Here is a 24,084-nt window from a genome sequence, read left to right as displayed (position 1 = left end):
TTGCAAGGAATCAATGAGGCCCTATTGCAACGAGTATAACATCTCTCCTCATAAGCTCTAGCCAAGGAGACAAAACCTTCAGGTCTGCTGGGACCTTCCATTCTTGCCAGCACCCTCTTCATTCTCCTCTGTAGCTTTTCCTACACTGTCCCACAATTTGTCCTATTTCCTTGAAGTCTGCAGACAAACATCTCTGTTCACCACTTTGCTCTCATCCCTTGCTTTCTCCCATGTCTCATCAACCCTCACCAGCTGTTCCTTGAAAGACAAAGCCATGGTCTGATCAGAGGGTGACCTGTGGCAGTACAGCACGACCGTTTGAGAGACTTTTCTTCCTCCTCAAGGCCAGCACCAATCTCCAGGGCACACTTCCTGGCAAGTTTTTCTCTCCTGCTCTTTCGTATTACCAAAGGAAGCTCCCTCAGAGTGGAAACCCCGCCTGAAGTAAGCAATGCTTACTTCAGGAAGCTGCCTTGATCCCAAGGCAGCAGGCTCCTTGCGGCCTGTCAGCCAACCAGACACAAGTCACCTCAGCAGCATCTTCCAGGCCAGGGGCTTGCTGCTGGCCTTGCAGCTTCTTGGCTAGACACAGAATCACAGAATCACAGAATCACAGAATTTCTAGGTTGGAAGAGACCTCAAGATCATCAAGTCCAACCTCACAGCTAACAGTCCCCACTAAACCATATCCCTAAGGTCTACAGCTAAACGTCTTTTAAAGACTTCCAGGGATGGTGACTCCACCACTTCCCTGGGCAGCCTGTTCCAATGTCTAACAAGCTTTTCAGTAAAGAAATTCTTCCTAAGATCCAACCTAAAACTCCCCTGGAGCAACTTAAGCCCATTCCCCCTCGTCCTGTCACCAGGCATGTGGGAGAACAGGCCAACCCCCACCTCACTACAGCTTCCTTTAAGGTATCTGTAGAGAGCGATAAGGTTGACCCTGAGCCTCCTCTTCTCCAGGCTGAACAAGCCCAGCTCCCTCAGCCGCTCCTCGTAGGACTTGTTCTCCAGGCCCCTCACCAGCTTCGTCACCTTTCTCTGGACATAGCCAAGCCTTGTGCCTCCTGCTGCCCAGTCATGGACTCAAGCAGAAGGGACAGAACAACCCATCTGGGGGCCTTCTTTTTGCCTGGGTCCTCCTGGGTCTGGAGGCAGACGGGATCCCACAGTCAGCATGCCAAGCAGGTGCCTTCTGCTGGCCTAGCAGGGCCACTGCCAGATGTCAGCCCAAAAGTGCAGCTCCCAGGGAGAAGTCAAGGCTGACCTGCCACCTCCAGACACAAGTGACCTCACAGTCCCTTTCAGTGACACGTTTCTGCTACTGGCCTATCAAATGCAGAGACAGAAGTGACCTCACAGTCACATTCCTCCTGCTGGGGCAGGAGATCCTGAGGCAGAGCTGAGCTCCTCAGAGCACTCCCACCCATCTCCTCCTCATGGCCCACAAGCTGATCACATCCATGGCCCCTCACATTCATTTGGAGTTAGGGTTTTGTTTAAGTCTCTTAATCAGTTTTCCAGTGTTAATTAGACCATTTTATAACTAGTATTAAGGGCAGAGATCAGAGTGATTAAGAGAGTAAGAGCTAGGGGAAGCGGCTATGGGCTGAGTTTTGTCTTCCAGTGGTACGCTGAGGTCACTCATTAGAGTAGTGGATTCCTGTCAGGGTGCTGAGTAGCATTTAGGTTTAGGTATTAACTTTACAGGTTGAAGCTGGGGAATAGCCTTGTATGACTATTTTAAGTCACGGTTACAGCTGCATCAGCATAACCTGAACCCTCTTACCTTTACAAAATCCTTAATTTTGGCTGGCCAAGCCCCTATTCCCTCCTCTCAGTCTCACATTTCTCCTGGCCAAGCTTCTCCTGATTTCCCCATATCAGTTATCTTTTTAGGGGCATGTGTATGATGTCTTGCATGATCTTAGACTATCTGTCAGTGCTATGTTGGTTACTCTATTCCTGAGAATATTGGCACTTAATACACGATGGAAAAAGACACAAATGTCCATCAGAGCACCCTGCACAATGTGCCCAGGAGCTCTGCAGTGCCAAAGAAGTTTGATTCCTGCCTACAAGTTTTCTTTCCAGAATGGCTTCTATGGCTCCAAGGTAAATTTACCCAGGCACTCAGTTTCCCAGGCCACACCACTCTAGCCCACAGGCCCCACGTGTCTCTCCAACCCTCCCCTCCTCCCCGAAGTAGTGGCACCTCAGCGCAGCAGGTTGGTGCATCTCCAGGCTCAGGGGTGTTTCTGGAGGGCCTGCCCCGTGTGGGGAGTGGTGGGGAGGAAGAGAGCAAGGTCATCTCCTGGGGCATGGCTGAGCACAGCCCAGCCATCCTGCACCGCGGGCAGGCCCCTGCTCCCAGGCTGAGGCACACATGCAAGGTGGACACTTCTCCATCCGCCCAGCTTCACGCAGGGCCCTTCAGCCCTGCCCCCATCCGGGACTCACCACTTCCTTCTCGTCAACCCACAGACATAGATTGCTTTCCATTTGGGCACTCAGGTAGGACTTTGAGGATCTGCTAAAGCCCTGAGTGTCCTTGTTTTTCACAGCTTTCTCATAATTCTTTCTCCTGGCCCTCCCCACTGCCCAGCACTGCCTCTCAGGTGGCACTCAGTGACCCTTCAGAAAGGCCTTTGGACTTCCTCAATTGTCCTACTGCTTATTACCACTTTCCTGGCTCCTTCCAGAGCTTCTCATCCATTGTGGGGACAAAGACTGGCTGGGACGGAGTTTCTCTCTGCAGATCAGACCCTGTGGTGCTGTGTTTTTGATATGTGACCGGAGCAGTGTTGGTCACCTGTGGTTCTGATCGCTGTTCCTGAGAAGTGCTTGCACAGCATCAAGGCCCTCTCTGCTTCTCACTCTGCCCCAGGAGACAGTTGGTTGCAGGTGGGCAAGAGGCTGGGAGGAGAACCTGCAGTGACAGCTGACCACCAGTGAATTTCTGATGGATTTCTTTTTGGGTTTATCTACACAGGAAGCCATCTTCTATCCGAAAATATTTGACTTCTAGGGCGCTAGGAAAAATATTATTTAAACAAAAGTGAAATAATGAGAGAAAATACAGACAATTAATAATAGAAGATATCACGTTATTTTATTTCTTAGAAAAGCCTGGATTTCTAATATTAGGCATAGTATTATAGGTAAATTTGCTGACAATGTGTGTATTCAAGTAGAGTCCTGATGGAATCCCTTAGTTCCCGGTTCCTCATGCTGTAGATGAGGGGGTTCGCTGCTGGAGGAACCACGGTGTACAGAACTGTGACCACCAGGTCCAGGGATGGGGAGGAGATGAAGGGGGGCTTCAGGTAGGCAAACATGGCAGTGCTGACCATCAGGGAGACCACGGCCAGGTGAGGGAGGCACGTGGAAAAGGCTTTGTGCCGGCCCTGCTCCGACGGCATCCTCAGCACTGTCCTAAAGATCTGCACATAGGACAGCACAATGAAAACAAAACAATCAAAGCCTAAAGAAACACTAAACGCAAGTGCCCCAACTTCCCTGAGGTAGGCATCTGAGCAGGAGAGCTTGAGGATGTGGGGGATTTCACAGAAGAACTGGTCCACAGCATTGCCTTGGCAGAAGGGTAGGGAAAATGTGTTGGCCGTGTGCAGGACAGCATTGAGAAAGCCACTGCCCCAGGCAGCTGCTGCCATCTGGGCACAAGCTCTGCTGCCCAGGAGGCTCCCGTAGTGCAGGGGCTTGCAGATGGCAACATAGCGGTCGTAGGCCATGATGGTGAGAATAGAATATTCTGCTGCTATAAAGAAGAGAAAGAAAAAGACCTGTGTAGCACATCCATGATAGGAGATGGCCCTGGTGTCCCAGAGGGCATTGGCCATGGCTTTGGGCAGAGTTGTGGAGATGCAGCCCAGGTCGAGGAGGGCGAGGTTGAGCAGGAAGAAGTACATGGGGGTGTGGAGGCGGTGGTGGCAGGCTACGGCGCTGAGGATGAGGCCGTTGCCCAGGAGGGCAGCCAGGTAGATGCCCAGGAAGAGCGCGAAGTGCAGGAGCTGCAGCTCGCGTGTGTCTGCGAATGCCAGGAGCAGGAGGAACTCACTCACAGAGCTGCTGTTGGGCATTCCCTGACTATGGACAGTTGACTGTTGAAGAGGAGAAGGCAGACAAACTTTAGATGACACTTACCTAAGAAAAACCTACTGCAAGCCTTAAAGCACACCTAGTATGAGCTTCTCTCTCTTTGCAGGAGAACCTTTCTGCCACTGTCTTGCTTGAACTGTGGCTGGTGCTGGCAGGGAGTGGCACTGGTAGAAGGGGTGCTGTGGCTCCAGGGGAGTCCTTCCTGCTGTGCAGCAGGAGGGAAGCAGGAACACAATGAAAACTCAACTTCAGACCATTTGTCAAATCCAAGAGCTTTCTGTTGTTATTGGAAACAACTCATCTGAGTGCAGAGTTCAACAGGCCACTGCCCGCTAGCCTTGTTTTAAACATCACAGCTGCACACCTGCAGTGTCTGGAGGAGGTTTGTCCACTCTACTCATAGCTGTCCAGGGGCACTTGGCACAGGGCACTGCAAGGGGCTTCTGCCAGACTTCCTCACCTCGCAGGGCAACCCAGCAGGACTCTCAAATCCTACTGCATTGCCCACTGCCCTCCCAGAAACTAGACCTAGCAGGAGACCCTTCCATGCAGCTGCATGGCCCTGCAGATAGACCCTTACCTTGTCAAGGGCTGTGCAGGTTTCTCTTTCATGCAGCTCTCAGCATCCTCCCACTGCCAAGTGCCTCCAAGCCTTCTCTCCTTCTCTCCTCTCCCCGTGCCAGCTGTGGTCAGAGCCTCCAGCCCTGCTGCGGTGTGCAGAGGAGCTGCTCCTGGGCACAGCTGGCTCTCTATTTCATGGGACTTCTTAAAAAGTGTTTTCTCTGTCCCACGAGCCCAGCCCAGCTCAGCAGCACAGAACCAGCCCAAGGCACTGCAATCACCCCTCTGGGGGCTTTGCTGATGAGCCCACGAACCTCAGGCACTCAGAGACAATTGAAGACATCTCTCCAGAAGTGCAAGTCAGAGGCAAGTTTCCTGCAGTGTCCCCCTGAGGGCCAGCACTGACACAGCCTCCCTTGGAGCTCGTTAGAGCAGAACCCTGGAGGCAGTGAGGACAAGGAGACAAAGGCAATGTGAAGGTGACACTGATGTGTAGGAAAAGTTGATGTGTGTCACCAAGCACAAGGGCCAGGCCTTGACCCCTGTCCTCTGTGAAGGGACATCCTTTCCCTTCAGACACTGCTCAGGGCTCTTTGTGGGGCAGTAGGAGATGGGGATGTGCATGGCCAAGTGCAGGAGAATGCTACAACCCCTGCCTGGTTCATGTGTGGGGGTGAGGAGGCTGTGAAGCCGTGGTTCTTCAATGATAAGCTTTCTTCTCCTCATAGGCCTCAGTGACAGAGACAACAGCCATAGCCATGGACACAAAGACCTGGGTTCTTTTTGGACTTTGAGCCTTGCCACAGCACTTGATCCTCTCCACACCGCACTAGGGAATCCCAGACCTGTACCTCTTTCCCTGTACCTGTATACAATTTTGGGAGGGTTGTCTCACTGAATATGAACTGTCTGATGACTCAGATCTTCTTGGTGGCCATGCTCCTCATAAGGCAGCTCTCTAGGAAGCTGGCCTGGTTCCTGGTGAGCAGGCACCACTGCTCGTATGGCATCCCTCGTGATGCCCAGGCCCTCCTCCTCCTGGGCACTGCTCACTCAGCACGGTCCCAGTCTTTCCTCATGCATGGGGTTACTCTTCCTTTGGTGCAGGACTGGTCCTTCTCCTTGTAAACATCAAGAAGTTGCTTTAGGCAAAATCCTGCAGTTTCTCAACATTCCCACACACTGATGCTCTTTTCTGTAAGCTGTTCATTTCTGCAGGCAGATGGTTCAACCTTTGTGTAACTGTGCTATCTCTGACATGATAGTAGTATTATGAGCTGTGGGAACGTTTGGATAATACAGGAGTAACCAGTTGAATGGAACTGCAACACAGAGTCACAGAAAAACAGTGGGTGGAAGGCTGCCAGATTCTGCTTTTTCTGTTCTTCATTCCCATGCATGCTGTCGGTTTGTCTGGAGCTGGGTCCTGAATATTATGGGGCTGTGCAGGTCAAAATTAGAAGGGCCAAAGGCCAGCTGCAGCTCCAACTGTCTATGACTCTCAAAGACAATAAACACTGCTTATAGAAATACTTTAAATAAAAGAGGATTAAGGAGAATCATCATCCTTCATTAGACATGGGGGAAATCTGGTAATATTCTAGAGATAAGGTAAAGGCTGAGGTACTTAATTCCTTCTTTGCCTCAGTTTCTAGCAGCAAGACCAGTTGTTCCCCTGGATATTTCTTCTTCCTTGTAGCCAGTGCCAACCATCCATGGTGCACTTTGTGGCAGTTTTTTCTCTCCTGCTCTTTCCTACTACCAAAGAAAGCTCCCTCAGAGTGGAAACCACTCTTGAAGTAGGCATCCCAACCCAGCAGGCTCCTTGTGGCCTCTCAGCCAAGCAGACACAAGTCACCTCAGCAGCAGCTTCCAAGCCAGGGGCCTGCTGCTGGCCTTGCAGCTTCTTGTGGAGACACAGCCAAGCCTTGTGCCTCCTGCTGTGCAGTCATGGACTCAAGCAGAAGGGACAGAACAACCCATCTGGGGGCCTTCTTTCTGCCTGGGTCCTCCTGGCTCTGGAGGCAGACGGGATCCCACAGTCAGCATGCCAAGCAGGTGCCTTCTGCTGGCCTAGCAGGGCCACTGCCAGATGTCAGCCCAAAAGTGCAGCTCCCAGGGAGAAGTCAAGGCTGACCTGCAACCTCCAGACACAAGTGACCTCCCAGTCCCTTTCTGTGACACGTTCCTGCTGCTGCCCTATCAAGTGCAGAGATAGAAGTGACCTCACAGTCCCTGCCACAGTCATATTGCTCCTTCTGGGGCAGGAGATCCTGAGGCAGAGCTCACCTCTCTCTTGTCCTCTATGGACTGGGGCTCACCTTTCTGGTTTAGAGAGTAAACAAATTTTCAGTTGGAAGGTTTGCTGTTCTGTTTGTGGTGTCAAGTCTGTGGTCAGGGTATGGGCAAGCATTATGATTTAGGGTTTTGTTTATGTCTGGCAAGAAGTCTAGGGATAAATAGAGCATTTTAATGTTAGTGTTAAGGGCGGGGATTAGGGTGTGCAAGAGAAGAAATGGAAGAAAAAGGGGCTCTGCGCTGAGTTTTTCTTCAGGTGATATTTTGAGTTCTGCTTTCCAATAGTGGATTCCTGTCAGGATGTTGCACTAATGTTTAGGCTGAGGGATTATTGTTATTGTTTAAAGGCCTTACAAGACTGAAGTCAGTGTTAGAGCAGCATCAACATTGCATGAACCCTCTTACCTCTACAAAGGGAAGCTTCCGAGCTCCTTTTCCCTTCTCTTCCCTCACCCCAAATCTGACATCTCTCCTGGCCAGGCTACTCCTGACCTCCCCATATCAGTCATCTAACTGGGATCAGCTTTCTGATGGTTGTCATTATATCAGAGTACCTGTCTCTCCTCTTTTGGCTACTCTATTCTGTGGTATTAGACTGCTCTAGACTCTAGACTCTGTTGGCTATTCTAGTCTCTTACTGTGAAAGCCTCCTGTGGGAATTGTTAGGGCAGATAACTAAAAACCATGATTACAGACAGGCAAAGGCACTGTCCTGAGAAATCTTGGTTTGTTTTGGTGACTCAGAAGGGTCAAGGCCTGACCCCAGCCACTGGAGGAGAGATCCTGCACCCCCAGCATCCCCATGTCTCACTCTTCCTGGGGTCTCTGTGGCAGGGGGTGATGCCCGCAATACCATATGTGAAGGACAATGGTATGAGATCTTCCAGCGTTTGCGAAGGGCAGAAAGGAGAATTCATGGTCCCAATGCCATGAGTATAACACATCACCTCATAAGACATGGCTGAGGGGACAAAGATGTCAGTGCTGCTACAGCCTTCCTTTCTTGTCAGAGCCCTCTGCCTTCTCCTCTGCACACTTTCCTATGCTGTCCCACACTTCCCTGAAGGCTGCAAAAGGCTGCAGACCGACAGTTCTCTTCCAAACATTGCTTTCACTCTGCTATTCCCATGATTTCACTGCTGCATCTCCACTCTCACCAGCTGTTCCTTCAAACACAAGGGCATGGGCTGATCCAAACTCCCTCTGGGTGACCTCTGGACCCACAGCACCAGTTCCAGTGCCTCACCTCCAAGTCAAGAATTTCATCTGACTATTGAATCTAAATCTATCCTCTTGAAGTTTAAAACCGTTCCCCTTGTCCTATCATAGAATCACGGAAATCATAGAAACACAAATTTGGAAAGGACCTACAAGACCATTTAGTCCAACCTTCCTATCACTAATAGGAAGGTTGAGAAGCTAATAAGCTACTAAATCATATCTCCTAGCACCTTGTCCTGGTGCTTCTTGAACTCTGTGAGGGTCAGTGACTCCTCCACCTCCCTGAGCAGACCATTCCAGTTCCCGACTGCTCTTTGAGAGAAGAAGATTTTTGTGATATCTAATCTAAACATCCCCAGGCACAACTTGTGCTCACTTCCTCGAGTCCTATCATTAGTTATCTGAGAGAAGACACCAACCCCTGCCTTACATCAACCTCTCTTCAGGAAGTTGTAGAGTGCAATGAGGTCTCCCCTGAGCCTCTTCTTCTCCAGACTAAACAATCCCAGCCACTCCTCATAAGACCTGTGCTCCAGAACCCTCAACAGTTTGATTTCCCTTCTCTGGACATGTTCCAGGACCTCAATGTCATTCTTGTAACGAGGGGCCAAAAACTAAACGGAGTACTAGAGGTGTGGCCTCACCAGAGCCGAGTTCAAGGGGATGATCACCTCCCTGCTCCTGCTGGCTGCACTATTTCTAGTACAGGCCAAGATGCCCTTGGCCTTCTTGGCCACCTGGGCACACGGCTGGCTCATGTTCAGCTGAGCATCCATCAACACTCCCAGGTCCTTTTCCTCTTCACAGTCTTCTAGCCACTCTGCTCCAAGCCTAAAGCGTTGCATGGAGTAATTGTGGCCAAAGTGCAGGACCCTGCACTTGGCCTTGTTGAACCTCATCCCATTCACCTCAGCTCAGCAATCCAGCCTATCCAGGTCCCTCTGAAGGGCCACCTACAGATCCTCATGCGGATCATCACTACCACCCAACTTGGTGTCATCTGCAGACTTACTGAGGGTACACTCAATCCCCTCATCTAGGTCATCAATAAAGACATGAAACAAGATAGGTTGCAGTATTGACCCCTCAGAGAAACCACTTGTAACAGGATGCCAGCTGGACTAACCAAAAATCTTGGTTAAAAGCTCTGAGGAGGGCCTTTATGTATTTTGTATGGACAACAATGTCCATACAAAGTTACTGTACTGGGTCTGGCTGGGATGTTAACTTTCCCTGCAGCAGCCCATACAGTGCTGTGCTCTGCACGTGGAGCTAGAACAGCAGTGGGATCACACCAGTGTTGTGTCTGCTGCTGAGCACTGCTCGCAAAACATCAGGACTCTCTCTAAGCCTCCTAGGGGGTGGGCAAAAAAGTGTGGGAAGTACATTTGTGGGAAGTAGAGAGTAATTTCTTTCCTCTGCACTTCCACATAGCCTTTATTTGTGTTGTTTGTTTTTTTGTTGGCATGCTGACTGGGGGATCCCCTCTGCCTCCAGACCCAGGAGGACCCGGACAGAAAGAAGGCCCCCACATGGGTTGTCCTGGCCCTTCTGCTTGAGTCCATGACTGGGCACCAGCAGGCACAAGGCTTGGCTGTGTGTAGCCAAGAAGCTGCAAGGCCAGCAGCAGGCCCCTGGCTTGGAAGCTGCTGCTGAGGTGACTTGTGTCTGCTTGGCTGAGAGGCAGCAAGGAGCCTGCTGGGTTGGGACGCCTACTTCAGGAGTGGTTTCCACTCTGATGGAGCTTTCTTTGGCAGTAGGAAAGAGCAGGAGAGAAAAAAATCAATACAAACCGCCCTAGAAGGTTGGCTCTGGCCATGAGGAGGAAGAAATGTCCAGGGGAACAACCGGTCTTGCTGCTACAGACTGAGGCAAAGAAGGCATAAAGTGCCTCAGACTTTACCTCATCCCTTGTAACCACGTTTTCCCCCCAAAATCCTATAAAGAATGATGATGCTCCTTAATCCACCCTTATTTTAGGTATTTATATAAATATTTTTTATTGTCTTTGACAGTAATAGCTGAATTGAGCTCCAGCTGGACTTTGGCCCTTCTAATTTTGACATGCAAAGCCCCATAACATTCAGGACACATCTCCAGACAAACTGACAGCATGCATGAGAAGAAAGCACAGTAAATGTGGAACCTGACAGCCTTCCATCCCCTACCTTCTGTGACTGTCCTGCAATGCCATTTAGCTGGTTACTCCTGAATTATCCAAATTTCCCTGGAATTCTTGCTGCTGCTGCTGTCTCTTCAGAGATAGCACAATCACACGAAGGTTGAACTGTCTGTCTGCTGACATTAAGAGCTGACAGAATGGAGCATCACTGTGGGTGAACCTCGAGAAGCTGTAGGATTTTGCCTACAGAAACCTCTTGACATTTAGAAGGAGAAGAGCCCAGTCCTGTACCAGAGGAAGAGAAATCCCACACATCAGGGCAGACAGGGACGGTGCTGAGTGAGCAGTGCCCAGGAGGAGGAGGGCCTGGGCACCATAAGGGATGCCATACGAGCAGTGGTGCCTGCTCACCAGGAACCAGGCCAGCTTCCTATAGAGCTGCCTTGTGAGATATTTGTATCCATGGCTATGGCTATTGTCTCTGCCACTAAAGTCTTTGAGGAGAAAGCTAATCACTAAAGCAACAGAGCCTAATTAACTCCTCGTTCACCCATGAAACAGGCAGGGCTCATACCATTGTCCTGCACTTTGCAATGCACATCCCCATCTTCCAGTGTCCCAGGAAGAGCCCTAAGCAAGGTATAAAGGGAAAGATCTCCCTTCCTTTTGTTGGGAGTCAAGGCCTGACCCTTGTGCTTGGTGACACATATCCAGTTTGTCCACACATCAGTGTCACCTTCACATTGCCTTTGTCTTCTTGTCCTCACTGCCTCCAGGGTTCTGCTCTAACGAGCTCCAAGGGAGGCTGTGTCAGTGCTGGCCCTCAGGGGGACACTGCAGGAAACTTGCCTCTGACTTGCACTTCTGGAGAGATGTCTTCAATTGTCTCTGAGTGCCTGAGGTTTGTGGGCTCATCAGCAAAGCCCCCAGAGGGGTGATTGCAGTGCCTTGGGCTGGTGCTGTGCTGCTGAGCTGGGCCGGGCTCGTGGGACAGAGAGAGCTTGTGGCAAGAGGGGCCTGGTGCAGAGAGACAGCTGTGCCCAGGAGCAGCTCCTCTGCACAGCGCAGCAGGGCTGGGGGCTCTGACCGCAGCTGGCACCCAGGTAGAAAGGGATTCCAGGCAGCATGGAGGGTGTGCGCAGAGGAGACCTCAGTGCAGGAGAACGTACAAGTTTTCACTTTGAGTGCAGCAGAATGCTCAGGATTTATGCCTTAAAAACACTCCTCTGGTGGTGGGGCAGAAGAACAAAGTGTACAAATAAAAACAAACAAGAAACAAATAAGTAAATAAATCTCCATGCGTCTGCTCTGTGATGAACTAGGAGTAAAACTGGGGAATTCCCATCAATACCAGGAGTGAAGTGAATCTAAGATTACCCCATGTTCCTACCATGTTGCTACCTAGAGCTGTAGTGCAGGACTGATGCTTCCACTGCCCACAGAAGAGCACTCTTCTCCCAGAGAGACTCGGAATCATCTGGAAGTCATTAAAGGGACCTTCAAAATAACTGCCTGCAAGTGGAAAGTCTGTTTGATGCTTTTAAATGAGAAAATTGAACTATCCTCCGGTAAGTCTGTTGTGTATTACATGTATTACTGTTTATCTCTTTGTGCAGGACCACATCACAGAAATAACAGATGTCCAACAGAAGCTCAGTCAGTGAGTTCCTGCTGCTGGCATTCGCAGACACGCGCGAGCTGCAGCTCCTGCACTTCGCGCTCTTCCTGGGCATCTACCTGGCTGCCCTCCTGGGCAACGGCTTCATCCTCAGCGCCGTAGCCTGCCACCACCGCCTCCACACCCCCATGTACTTCTTCCTCCTCAACCTCGCCCTCCTCGACCTGGGCTGCATCTCCACCACTCTACCCAAAGCCATGGCCAATGCCCTCTGGGACACCAGGGCCATCTCCTATCAAGGATGTGCTGCTCAGGTCTTTCTATTTGTCTTCTTTATCACAGCAGAGTATTCCCTTCTCACTGTCATGGCCTATGACCGCTACGTTGCCATCTGCAAGCCCCTGCACTACGGGAGCATCCTGGGCAGCAGAGCTTGTGCCCAGATGGCAGCAGCTGCCTGGGGCAGTGGCTTTCTCAATGCTGTCCTGCACACGGCCAACACATTTTCCCTGCCCCTCTGCCAAGGCAATGCTGTGGACCAGTTCTTCTGTGAAATCCCCCACATCCTCAAGCTCTTCTGTTCAGATGTCTACCTCAGAGAAGTCTGGGCTCTTGTGTTTAGTGTTTCTTTAGCATTTGGTTGTTTTGTTTTCATTGTGTTGTCCTATGTGCAGATCCTCAGGGCAGTGCTAAGGATGCCCTCTGAGAAGGGCCGGCACAAAGCCTTTTCCACGTGCCTCCCTCACCTGGCCGTGGTCTCCCTGTTTGTCAGCACTATCATGTTTGCCTACCTGAAGCCCCCCTCCATTTCCTCTCCATCCCTGGACCTGGTCGTGTCATTTCTGTACTCGGTTGTGCCTCCAGCACTGAACCCCCTCATCTACAGCATGAGGAACCAGGAGTTCAAGTATGCAGTGAGGAAACTCTTTGGATACATGTTTCTTTGCAATCATTGTCTGTGAGTTCCCTGATTATTTCAGGAACTGTGAGGAAAAATTTTATTAATATATTTCTCTATAAATATTTTCTACATATTATTTGTTCTGATTTAAATTATGTTATCGTTAACCTGCTACCTAATTATCTTATTTTTATTTTTTCATTTATAGTCATCTACTCAGTCATCATACCCAGTCATCTAATTATTGAAAGAAGCAGGTTCTGTAGAGAAACACAATTAAAAAATGTAAAAAAGACAAGACATTAGAACTACACTGTTATCAGCTGCCATCTCTTGCCATACCCTCTGGAGCTGGGGTAGCAGCCCCAGCACACAGGAGGGGCTCAGGGCCAAGAGCCCAGCTGCTACATGGAGTTTGGGTTGGGACTGCTGCTTTTCTGGAGCCATGGCCATGGCCAGCAGCAGGACGTGGCCTTTTCACTGCTGCTCTCTTCTGGCTTCCAGTGTGTTCTCCTGTGCTCTTTTATTTGGACAAGCTTTCAGATCTCATGTACCTTGCTGACAGACGTGTTTTCTCTGCAGTGGCATCCTTGTGAGTGCAGGCAGCAGCAGGCACTGTGCAACCCTGGGTTACAGCTGACCTCCCTGCTAGCACCACAGTAACAGGAGGGTATTGCTCTGGGCAAACCCAGAAGCCTGGACACCTCTCCAAAGCTGCTGCCCGGAATAAAGCCAAGAGGTTGCTCCTTGCTTTTCTATTTTCTGGGGTTCTAGTGCCGGGTTCTTCACCTGGGGCTCAACAACCCCAAGCAGAGCTACAGGCTGTGAGACGAGTGGTTTGAGAACTGCCTGGCAGAGAAGGACCTGGGAGTACTGGTTGATAGTCGGCTGAATATGAGCCAGTAGTGTGCTCAGATGGCCAAGAAGGCCAATGGCATCCTGGCTTGTGTAAGAAGCAGTGAGGCCAGCAGGTCCAGGGAAGTGATTGTCCCCCTGAACTCAGTTGAGGTACTAGGAGGAGAGTGATGTAACCACTTGAGAAGCTAAAGTCAGAAGGAAAAGTTGAAGTGACTTGGAGTATTAATGGGCCCCACTGAGGGCTGTTACTAACAAAGCCTCCCCAGGGCCTTGTTAGGGCAGATAATTGGAGGCCATGTTTACAGACAGGCAAAGCACTGTGCTGAGAAAAACCTTGGTTGGTTTTAGTGAAGCAGAAGGGCCAAGGCCTGACCACGGCCACTAGGAGAAGAGACCCTGCACAACCGTGTCTGGATCAGGGCTAGTCTTGGGGTCTGTGGGATGTGGTGGGTAGTGTGATGCTATTAGAAGACCTTCATTTTGACACCTCCTCAGCCCTGCACATTGTTGCAAGGAAGCAATGCCAACAGTCAGCATGCCAAGCAGGTGCCTTCTGCTGGCCTAGCAGGGCCACTGCCAGATGTCAGCCCAAAAGTGCAGATCCCAGGAAGATGTCAAGGTTGACCTGCCACCTCCAGACACAAGTGACCTCCCAGTCCCTTTCTGTGACATGTTCCTGCTGCTGCCCTATCAAGCGCAGAGATAGAAGTGACCCCACATTCACTGCCACAGTCACATTGCTCCTGCTGGGGCAGGAGATGCTGAGGCAGAGCCATGCTCATCACAGCATTCCCACCCTTCCCCTTCTTTTGGCCCACAAGCTGATCAGATCAGGGTGAGCAAGAGAGTAAAGGTAAGGGAAAGGGGCTATGGGCTGCGTTTTGGCTTCAAGAGATACTTTGAGGTCAGGCATAAGAGTAGTGGATTCCTGTCAGGGTGTGGAGTAGCATTTAGGTTTAGGGATTAATATCACTTGTTAAAATAAGGGAAAGGCTTTACATGACTGTGTTAAACCAGTGTTACAGCAGAATCTACATTGCCTGAACATTCTAACCTCACAGAAATCATTAATTTCTCCTTGCCAAACTCCTTTTCCCTCCCTCAAATCTCACATCTCTCCTGGCGAGGCTTCTCCTGACTTCCCAATATCAGTCATCTTCATAGAGGCAGCTTTCTGATGGCTTTCATGATCTGAGTATCTGTCTCATATCTGTTGGCTACTCCTTTCTTGAGACTGACATGGCACCTAAGTCAGGATGGAAAAGAACACAAAGGCTATAGGTGAACCCTGCATAATGTGCCCAGCAGTTCTTGTACCACCCCAGAATTTTGTTTCCTGTCTCCAACTTTTAGATATGGAACGGCTTCTGTGCACCCAGGCTATCTTTTTTTGAACCATCATGCAGTTTGCCCCAAGCATCTTGGAGGCAGTGGCCCCCTCTGTGTCAAAAACTGAAAGCAGTCCTAAAGGATGACTTCAGGCAAAAGCTGACACCTCTGACATGACAACCCCTACCCAAGACCTCTTCCTCTATGGGGCCTACCAGGTACTTAGAAAGAGCCGATCTCAGAAACTACGTGCACAGCAAGTGCCTTCTGCTGCCCTAGCATGGACACTGGCAGATGTGAGCCTAAAGGCACAGATCCCAGCCAGGAGTCAAGGGTGACCTGTCAGCTACTTCAGAAAGAGCTCAACTCACAGGCCGTTTAACAGCCAGTCGCTTCCTGCTGGACTTAGTGTTTCTGAGGCACCACTGAGCTTGTAACACCACACCTACAAAACACCCCCTTTTTGGGCCAGGACCTGCCCAGGTAGAAATGATCTGGTTGTGATCCTCCAAGCTCATGGCACACCTGCTGGGCTCCCAGCCTCTCTGACACACAGGAGCCAGTCCTGTGAGGTGCTAGAGCAGGAGGGACCTTGCAGGCAATGTTCCAGCCCCGTGCCTGTCTCTCAGCTCCTAGTGTACAGTTGGGATCAACCTCAAGTCCAGAAGCCTGAAGCTGGCCTAGCAGACACTCAGGGGAAGCACCGTCCAAGCCCCAGCCCCAACCCCAGCCCCAGCTGGCAGTGCTGCTCTGTAGAGCGAGGGGGCTGTGGTGCCTGGGGCATGGGGGCATTTTGCAGGGCAGTGCTGGGCAGGCTGGGAGGCAGACCCAGCTCATGGGGTCACTGCCATTGCCCCAGGGCTGCAAGGAATCACTTGCCAGGCTCCTTTGCTGGGGCTGTTGCATGTCCTTGGGCTGCAGAGCTCTCCTCTGCCTGCTCACACCAGACTGAGCACTTGAGCTCTGGTCAGTCCACCTTGGAGGAGATCCCCCCTTAGGAGGGAAGTGCTGCAGTGGAGGCCAGCTGTGCCACTGCCGTGCCCACTGCCTGTCCCTGCCTGCAGTCCCAGCACAGCCCCACAGCAGCACTGGCACCAAGTGAGAGGAGCAGCTGGGCCTGACCCCACCAGCAGGGCTCAGCAGGACAGGGCGGCAGTGGCAAGAGAGCAACTCTGCATGCCCCAAGCGCTGGTGCTCCCTGGCCGTGCTGCTGGGATGGGACTCTTTTCCTCCGCACGCCTGCACACGGGCACTGCCCCTGCAGAGCCAGGCCTGGTCTCAGAGGACAGATGTCAGACAAAATGGCAGTTGAATTTTAACTCCATTAAGGTTAAATTCACATAGAGCATGGCTTCACATGCACAGTCTATGAGCTATATTCAACAGGTATATCCATATCATTTTAGTGGGTGTTCATTAGCTGAATTAATGTAATAAGAATATGCACAAACACAACCACTAAAAAAAAAAAAAAAACAAAAACAAAACCAAACACAGAAAGAGGTACACTGGCTTTTCCTCCAATTATTGACATTGCAAGTCATGTGCAGAAGCAGATCACTCATTTCTTGCATCCAAGACACATCTAGTCATTAATTTCCACAAGGCATCCTTAAGCTACTGGCTCCTCATGCTACAGATGAGGACGTGCTCTGCTGGAGGCACCACTGAGTACAGAACTGCCACCACCAGGTCCAGGGATGGGCAGGGGATGGAGGGGGCTTCAGGCAGGCAACCATGACAGGCCTGAGGAAGACGGACACCGTGGCCAGGTGAGTGGGGCATGTGGAAATGCTTTGTGCCGTCGCTGCTATAGAGACGACAGGACTGTCACCTAGATACACAAGGTCTAATCCAAATACACTGCTCCTTCCTGTGGCAGCTGGGCTCTTGGCCCTGAGCCCCTCCTGGTTGCTGAGGCTGCTGCCCCAGCTCCAGAGGAGATGGGAAGAGAGGGATACTGAGACCAATGAGTTTCTGATGGTATCTTTATTGTCTTTATCTACCAAGGAAGCCTGGTTCTCTATGTATGTTAGAAGATATGGTCAAAGCAAACACAAAATGTAACACTTAGAATGGTAAGAATAACATTATTAAAAACAAAATAAATTATTTTTACAGTTCTAACAGATAAAAATAATTTTAAAAATATCGTATCATTTTCCCAAATAACATTTTATTTCTGTTAGGATTATTATTAATTAAAATGTTTTGATAGCACTAGTAATGATAAAAATGATATGATATAATATGAATCAAAATTGCATCTTATCAGAAATACATCTTCTGAACACATCACTGATGATCAAGAAACATGTATTGAAGAAGTTTCCTCACTGCATCCTTCACCTCTTGGTTCCTCATGCTGTAGATGAGGGGGTTCACTACAGGAGGCAGCACCGAGTACAGAAGTGCAACCACCAGGTCCAAGGATGAAAAGGAAATGGAGGGGGGCTTCAGGTAGGCAAACATGGCAGTGCTGACAAACAGGGAGACCACGGCCAGGTGAGGGAGGCACGTGGAAAAGGCTTTGTGCCGGCCCTGCTCAGAGGGCATCCTCAGCACTGCCCTGAAGATCTGCACATAGGACAGCACAATGAAAATAAAACAACCAAATACTAAACATGAGCTAAAGACCAGAAGACCAGCTTCCCTGAGGTAGACATCTGAGCAGGAGAGCTTGAGGATCTGGGGGATTTCACAGCAGAACTGGTCCACAGCATTGCCATGGCAGAGGGGCAGGGAAAATGTGTTGGCCGTGTGCAGGACAGCATTGAGAAAGCCACTGCCCCAGGCAGCTGCTGCCATCTGGGCACAAGCTCTGTTGCCCAGGAGGCTCCCGTAGTGCAGGGGCTTGCAGATGGCAACGTAGCGGTCATAGGCCATGACGGTGAGAAGGGAATACTCTGATGACATCAACAAGACAAAGAGAAAGACCTGTGCAGCACATCCTTGGTAGGAGATGGCCCTGGTGTCCCAGAGGGCATTGGCCATGGCTTTGGGCAGAGTGGTGGAGATGCAGCCCAGGTCGAGGAGGGCGAGGTTGAGGAGGAAGAAGTACATGGGCGTGTGGAGGTGGTGGTCGCAGGCTACGGCGCTGAGGATGAGGCCATTGCCCAGGAGGGCAGCCAGGTAGATGCCCAGGAAGAGCGCGAAGTGCAGGAGCTGCAGCTCGCGCGTGTCTGCGAATGCCAGCAGCAGGAACTTGCTCACAGAGCTGATGTTGGGCATTTGCTGCCTTTCATCAAAGGTACTGCATAGAAGGAAAAATACAGACTGTTAGTGGAAATTTCCCCAAACAATGCTTTCTTTTCTCATTAAAGCCTTCACATTATCTTTCTTTCAAGGTGACCTTTGTGTCTCTCCCTGGTTGTAGCCCTGCTTTGTGCTTGCTGAATGTCCTTTACACAGCACACAGGCACACAGCTCTACTGCAGTGGAAAATGTCGTTGCTATGGGCAAAAACCTCTGCCAGAAGTCACTTCCAGGAGGGCTGCTCTGTCCATCCCCTGCTGCCCAGCTGCTGGCTGCTTACAGCACTCAGCTGGAGGAATGCTGCACTCAATGGTTGTGCTGAAAAATCACATCTCCTTGTCTGCAGGTCCTGAAGAATAGCTCAGAAAAGCCCTGGTGCAGTCTGTAAGCAGAGAGAAGGGAAGGGATATTCTCAGGTTCATCTCTAAACTATTTATGTCTCAGTTCAAGGCAGTAGGAAGCTCAGTTACCCATGCAAATCCAACCACTCTGTTAACACAGAGCCTGCCCCACCGTCAGAGCAGGAAGAGGCAGGCAGAGAGTGCAGAAAGTGCCTTCTCTTTGCAGGCAGCCCCTGCCCTGCCCTTCCTCTGCCCAAGCACCTGGCTCCTCAGGCAGGCTGAGTGCTGAGCCTGGCAGGCGTCAGAGGCCCTGCCCCAGCACACAGCCCCTGGGGCACAGCAGGGACCCTGCTCTGCACCACAGCCCTGGACACCCCTGCCTGCACCCCCGGCTTCTCCTTCCTCCATGACCAAAAGCTGCATTGCCCTCCAGCCCGAGACTTACCGGGCTCAGGGCTGGGAAGTGTTCTCCTCCAGTGAGCTCTGTGCATCCTGCCACTTCTGCCTGCCTTTAAGCACTCTGTCTCTGCAGGCAGTGCCCCCAGCCCTGCTGCGCTGTGCAGAGGAGCTGCTCCTGGGCACAGCTGTCTCTCTGCACCAGGGTCCTCTTGCCACGAGCTCTCTCTGTCCCATGAGCCCGGTCCAGCTCAGCAGCACAGCACCAGCCCAAGGCACTGCAATCACCCCTCTGGGGGCTTTGCTGATGAGCCCACGAACCTCAGGCACTCAGAGACAATTGAAGACATTTCTCCAGAAGTGCAAGTCAGAAGCAAGTTTCCTGCAGAGTCCCCCTGAGGGCCAGCACTGACACAGCCTCCCTTGGAGCTCGTTAGAGCAGAACCCTGGAGGCAGTGAGGACAAGGAGACAAAGGCAATGTGAAGGTGACCCTGATGTGGAAAAAAGTGGATGTGTGTCACCAAGCACAAGGGCCAAGCCTTGACCCATGTTCCCTGGGAAGGGAGATCTTTCCCTTCACACCTTTACCAGAGCTCTTTGTGGGGCAGTAGGAGATGGGGATGTGCATGGCCAAGTACAGGAGAATTGTACGACCCCTGACTGCTTCATGGATGCATGCACAGAGATAATGAGGACCTTGTGCTCATTCTCAAGATGTCTCTTCACAGGCCTCAGTGGCAATGACTTTCAGTCAGGCCTCAGTGTTGGGACTTTCAGCCTTGGTAAAACCCTTGCTCCTCTCCACACCAGGCTGTCCTAGGGACTCCCAGACCTTCACCTCTTTACCAGCTAGTTGTAGGCACTTGTCCATGCAGTGTCACACCGGGTCTGAGCTGAATATGATAACTCAGATCTTCTTGGTGGCCATGCTCCTCATAAGGCAGCTCTGTAGGAAGCTGGCCTGGTTTGTAGTGAGGAGGCACCACTGCTCTTATGGCATCCCTTGTTGTGCCCAGGACCTCATCATCCTTGCCACTACTCACTCGGCAGGGTCCCAGTCTGCCCTTATGCGTGGGGTTACTCTTCCTCTGGTCCAGGACTGGGCTCTTCTCCATGTTAAAGTCAAAAGTTTTCTGAAGTGAAAATCCTGCAGTTTCTCAAGGTTGTGCCAGAGTGATGCTCTGTTCTATCAGCTGTTAATGTCAGCAGGCAGACAGTTCAACCTTCGTGTGATTGTGCTATCTCTGACCAGACAGCAGCAGCAGCAAGAGTTGCAGGGAAATTTGGATAATTCAGGAGTAACCATCTGAATGGAATTGCAGCACAGCCACAGAAGATTAGGGGATAGAAGGCTGTCAGGTTCCACATTTGCTGTGCTTTCTTCTCATGCATGCTGTCAGTTTGTCTGGAGCTGTGTTCTGAATGTTATGGGGCTGTGCAGGTGAAAATTAGAAGGGCCAAAGCCCAGCTGGACCTCAATCCATCTATTATTGTCAAAGACAATAAAAAATAAAATAATAATAATAAAAAAATACTTTAAATGCAGGAGGATTAGGGAGAATCATAATCCTTTATAGGATTTTGGGGGGAAAACCTGTTGACAAGGGATGAGGTAAAGGCTGAGACACTTAATGAATTCTTTGCCTCTGTTACTAGCAGCAAAACCAGTTGTTCCCCTGGACATTTCTTCCTCCTCATGGCCAGTGCCAACATTCCAGGGCACGCTTTGTGGCTGTTTTTTCTCTCCTGCTCTTTCCTACTACCAGAGAAAGCTCCATCAGGATGGAAAACACTCCTTAAGTAGGCATCACAAACCATTAGCCTTCTTGCATGCATTCCAAGAACCAGACACAAGTCACCTCAGCAGCACCTTCCAAGCCAGGGGCCTGCTGCTGGCCTTTCAGCTTCTTGTGGAGACACAGCCAAGCCTTGTGCCTGCTGCTGTGCAGTCATGGACTCAAGCAGAAGGGACAGGACAACCCATGTTGGGGCCTTCTTTCTGCCTGGGTCCTCCTGGCTCTGGAGGCAGAGGGGATCCCCCAGTCAGCATGCCAAGCAGGTGCCTTCTGCTGGCCTAGCAGGGCCACTGCCAGATGTCAGCCCAAAAGTGCAGATCCCAGGGAGAAGGCAAGGGTGACCTGCCACCTCCAGACACAAGTGACCTCACAGTCCCTTTCTGTGACATTTTCCTGCTGCAGGCCTATCAAGTGCAGAGAGAGAAGTGACCTCACAGTCACATTGCTCCTGCTGGGTCAGGACATCCTGAGGTAGGGTTGTCCTCTCTCTAGTCCTTTAGGGACTAGGGCTCACCATTCTAGGTTAGAGAATAAACAGAGGTTTAATGGGAAACTTTTGTGATCTGTGGCTATTAGGTCTGTCTCAAGGGTATGGGCAAGCCCTGTATTTTAGGTTTTTTTTAGGCCTGCCAACATCTTCTCTAGGGCTAAATAGTGCATTTTAATGCTAGTCTTAAGGGAAGAGAATAGGGTAAGCAGGAGAGTAAAGGTAAGGGAAAGGGGCTGAGTTTTGCTTCAATGGATACTTTGAGTTCAGGCATTAGAGTAGTGCATTCCTCCCAGAGTGGTGGAGTAACATTTAGGTTTAAAGATTAAAATTACTGGTTCAAATAAGGAAAGGGCAATAGATGACTGTTTTAAGTCAGTGTTACTGTAGCATCTACATTCAATGACCTCTCTTGCCTCTACAGAATCATTAATTTCTGCTGGCCATGCTCCTCTTCCAACCCTGAAATCTCACATCTCTCTTGTCCAGGCTGCTCCTGACCTCCCCATATTCTACTGGGATCAGCTTTCTGATGACATTTAACATCTCCGTGTATCTGTCTCACCTCTGTTGGCTCCTCCATTCCTGAGAAGGTAGTGGCATTGTAGTCAGGAGGGAAAAGGGTACATAGATCTTTAGGCGCATCCTGCACAATGTTCCCATCAGCTCTGCACCTCCACAGATCTGTGCTTCCTACCTACAAGTTTTGTTTCCCAAGTGGCTTCTATTCATCCAGCGTTACTTTTCCCAAGCCCTGTCCTGGTTTCAGTTAGCACAGAATTAATTTTCTTCCTAGTAGCTGGTGGAATGCTGTGTTTTGGCTTAGGGTGAGAAGAGTGCTGATAACACCCCGATGCTTTAATTGTTGCAGAGCAGTGCTTATACTAAGCCAAGGACATCTCAGCCTTTTGCTCTGTCCTGCCAACGGGCAGGCTGGGGGTGCAGTAAGAGCTGGGAGGGGACAGACCCAGGACAGGTGACCCAAACTAGCCAAAGGGGTATTCCATACCATCTGACGTCATGCTAAACAATATATAGGGGTGGCTAGCTGGGGGGGAGGGGGCCGGACTGCTCGGGGTTAGGCTGGGCATCGGTCAGCGAGTGGTGAGCAATTGCATTGTGCATCACTTGTTTGTACATACTATTATTACTTTCCTATTATCATCATTGTATTATTATTGTTATTATTTTTATTATTATTTTGTTATTATTATTTTCCTGTCTTATTAAACTGTCTTTATCTCAACTCACGGGCTTCACTTTCCATTTCTCTCCCCCGTCCCGGAGAGGGAGGGGGGAGGGTGAGCGAACGGCTGCGTGGTGTTTAGCTGCCGGCCGGGTTAAACCACAACAGCCTTTTTGGCGCCCAACGTGGGGCCCGAAAGGTTGAGATAACGGCAGATCTGACCAGAGTGTGTTAAACTAAAATTGGTGTAAGGATTAGACCTGCTTAATAGTCACTTGTCATAATGCTGATTGCTTTAATCTCAACTTTGCTGCGCCTGTTTTCCAAATTGAGTATTATAGTACATTATTTTCCGTATTTACTCTCTGTCGTGTTGTTTATCCTCTCCGGGCCCTGGTTTCAGATCATTATGGTGCTGTGTGTTGTAGCAATGGCTTATGAGACGATGAAATATGTGGTCATGTCTCTAACTTGTTATTTGTATTCAGTAACATCGTCGACTCTGTACTTTGGAAACTGTATCTTGGAAACTATTAGCAATTATACCTATTGTTTTTTTCCATTAAGGAGTCAATCTGTGGAGGGGAAAGGGGAGGATATTTTTCCTTACTTGCTTACTCTCCCTTTCTCCTTCACCACCCCTGTATCCTCCTGGGTCACTCTGCCTTCCTCCTTCACCACCCTCTTATCCCCTGAGCTTGTCACAATAGCTCTCCAAGATATTGAATATTTCTGGAATACTCAGAGTACCATAGTCTTGTTGTTCTGCCTCATGAATGCACTTCAGGTTCTGCTTAAAGTTAAACAACTACTTGGGAAGCTCTTCTGGAGATCTGCCCGGGGGCAGGATAGTTGTGGGTGGCAGGGAGTATGGGCGGATATGGGCAGGCATCTAGAGCAGTTGGCACCCCCAGTGTGTTGGAAATTCACCCCTGAACAATGGCAAAATCCTCAAAAACTGGCAGAATGCTTGAAAAAAAGGTGTCATGATTCTGGCAGTTCTAAAGTAACACAAATCATTGTAACGTGCTGGGGCCTGGCTCATGCCTATCGAGCTGCCATTGATACTGCTATCAACTTAGTGACAGACCCTGCGGCCACTCCAAGCCCTGTGACAGATCCAACGGCCACTGTGACCCCTACGGTGGACTCGGCAGCCGCTCCAGATCCGGTTCCTGCAGCCGCTCCAGATCCGGTTCCTGCAGCCGCCCCAGCTCCAGCTCCTGTAGCCGCTCCAGCTCCAGCTCCTACTGCTGCTCCAGTCCCAGCTCCTGCAACTGCTCCAGCTCCAGCTCCAGCTCCTGTAGCCGCTACAGCTCCGGTTCCTGCAACTGCTCCAGCTCCTGCAGCCGCTCCAGCTCCTGTGGCCGTGTCAGAGAAACGAGCTGTAGCAGTGCAAGTTGACCCTGCAGAGGGTATTCCAATCCCTGTGGCAGACCCTGTAACAAAGTCAGAGAAACGAGCAGTAGCAGTGCAAGCTGCCCCTGTAGAGAAGGTGAAAATATGGTACAGAAATTCAAGTCGTTTAGAACGCAGAGAGTCTTCTGCCAATCCAGGTAAGGCTTCTGCCAAAACTAAGTATAGAGATGACGAAG

General features: G+C 50.5%; 3 protein-coding genes across 3 annotated transcripts; 1 reads left to right on the top strand and 2 right to left on the bottom strand.

The window, feature by feature from the left end:
• Positions 1 to 3,155: 3,155 nt before the first annotated feature.
• On the bottom strand, positions 3,156 to 4,100 carry LOC140001218 (olfactory receptor 14C36-like). The gene has a single exon (XM_072032389.1). The coding sequence runs from the start codon at positions 4,098 to 4,100 to the stop codon at positions 3,156 to 3,158; it is 945 nt and encodes a 314-aa protein (XP_071888490.1).
• A 7,859-nt stretch (positions 4,101 to 11,959) lies between these two features.
• LOC140001217 (olfactory receptor 14C36-like) lies at positions 11,960 to 12,901 on the top strand. The gene has a single exon (XM_072032388.1). The coding sequence runs from the start codon at positions 11,960 to 11,962 to the stop codon at positions 12,899 to 12,901; it is 942 nt and encodes a 313-aa protein (XP_071888489.1).
• Positions 12,902 to 17,322: 4,421 nt separating this feature from the next.
• LOC140001248 (olfactory receptor 14J1-like) lies at positions 17,323 to 18,258 on the bottom strand. The gene has a single exon (XM_072032420.1). It carries the CDS (start codon positions 18,256 to 18,258, stop codon positions 17,323 to 17,325), a length of 936 nt encoding a protein of 311 aa, XP_071888521.1.
• Between the last annotated feature and the right edge of the window lie 5,826 nt (positions 18,259 to 24,084).

This window comes from Anas platyrhynchos, chromosome 39 (genome assembly GCF_047663525.1).
Source record: "Anas platyrhynchos isolate ZD024472 breed Pekin duck chromosome 39, IASCAAS_PekinDuck_T2T, whole genome shotgun sequence".
Taxonomy (NCBI): domain Eukaryota; kingdom Metazoa; phylum Chordata; class Aves; order Anseriformes; family Anatidae; genus Anas; species Anas platyrhynchos.
This window is presented reverse-complemented; position numbering and strand designations above follow the sequence as displayed.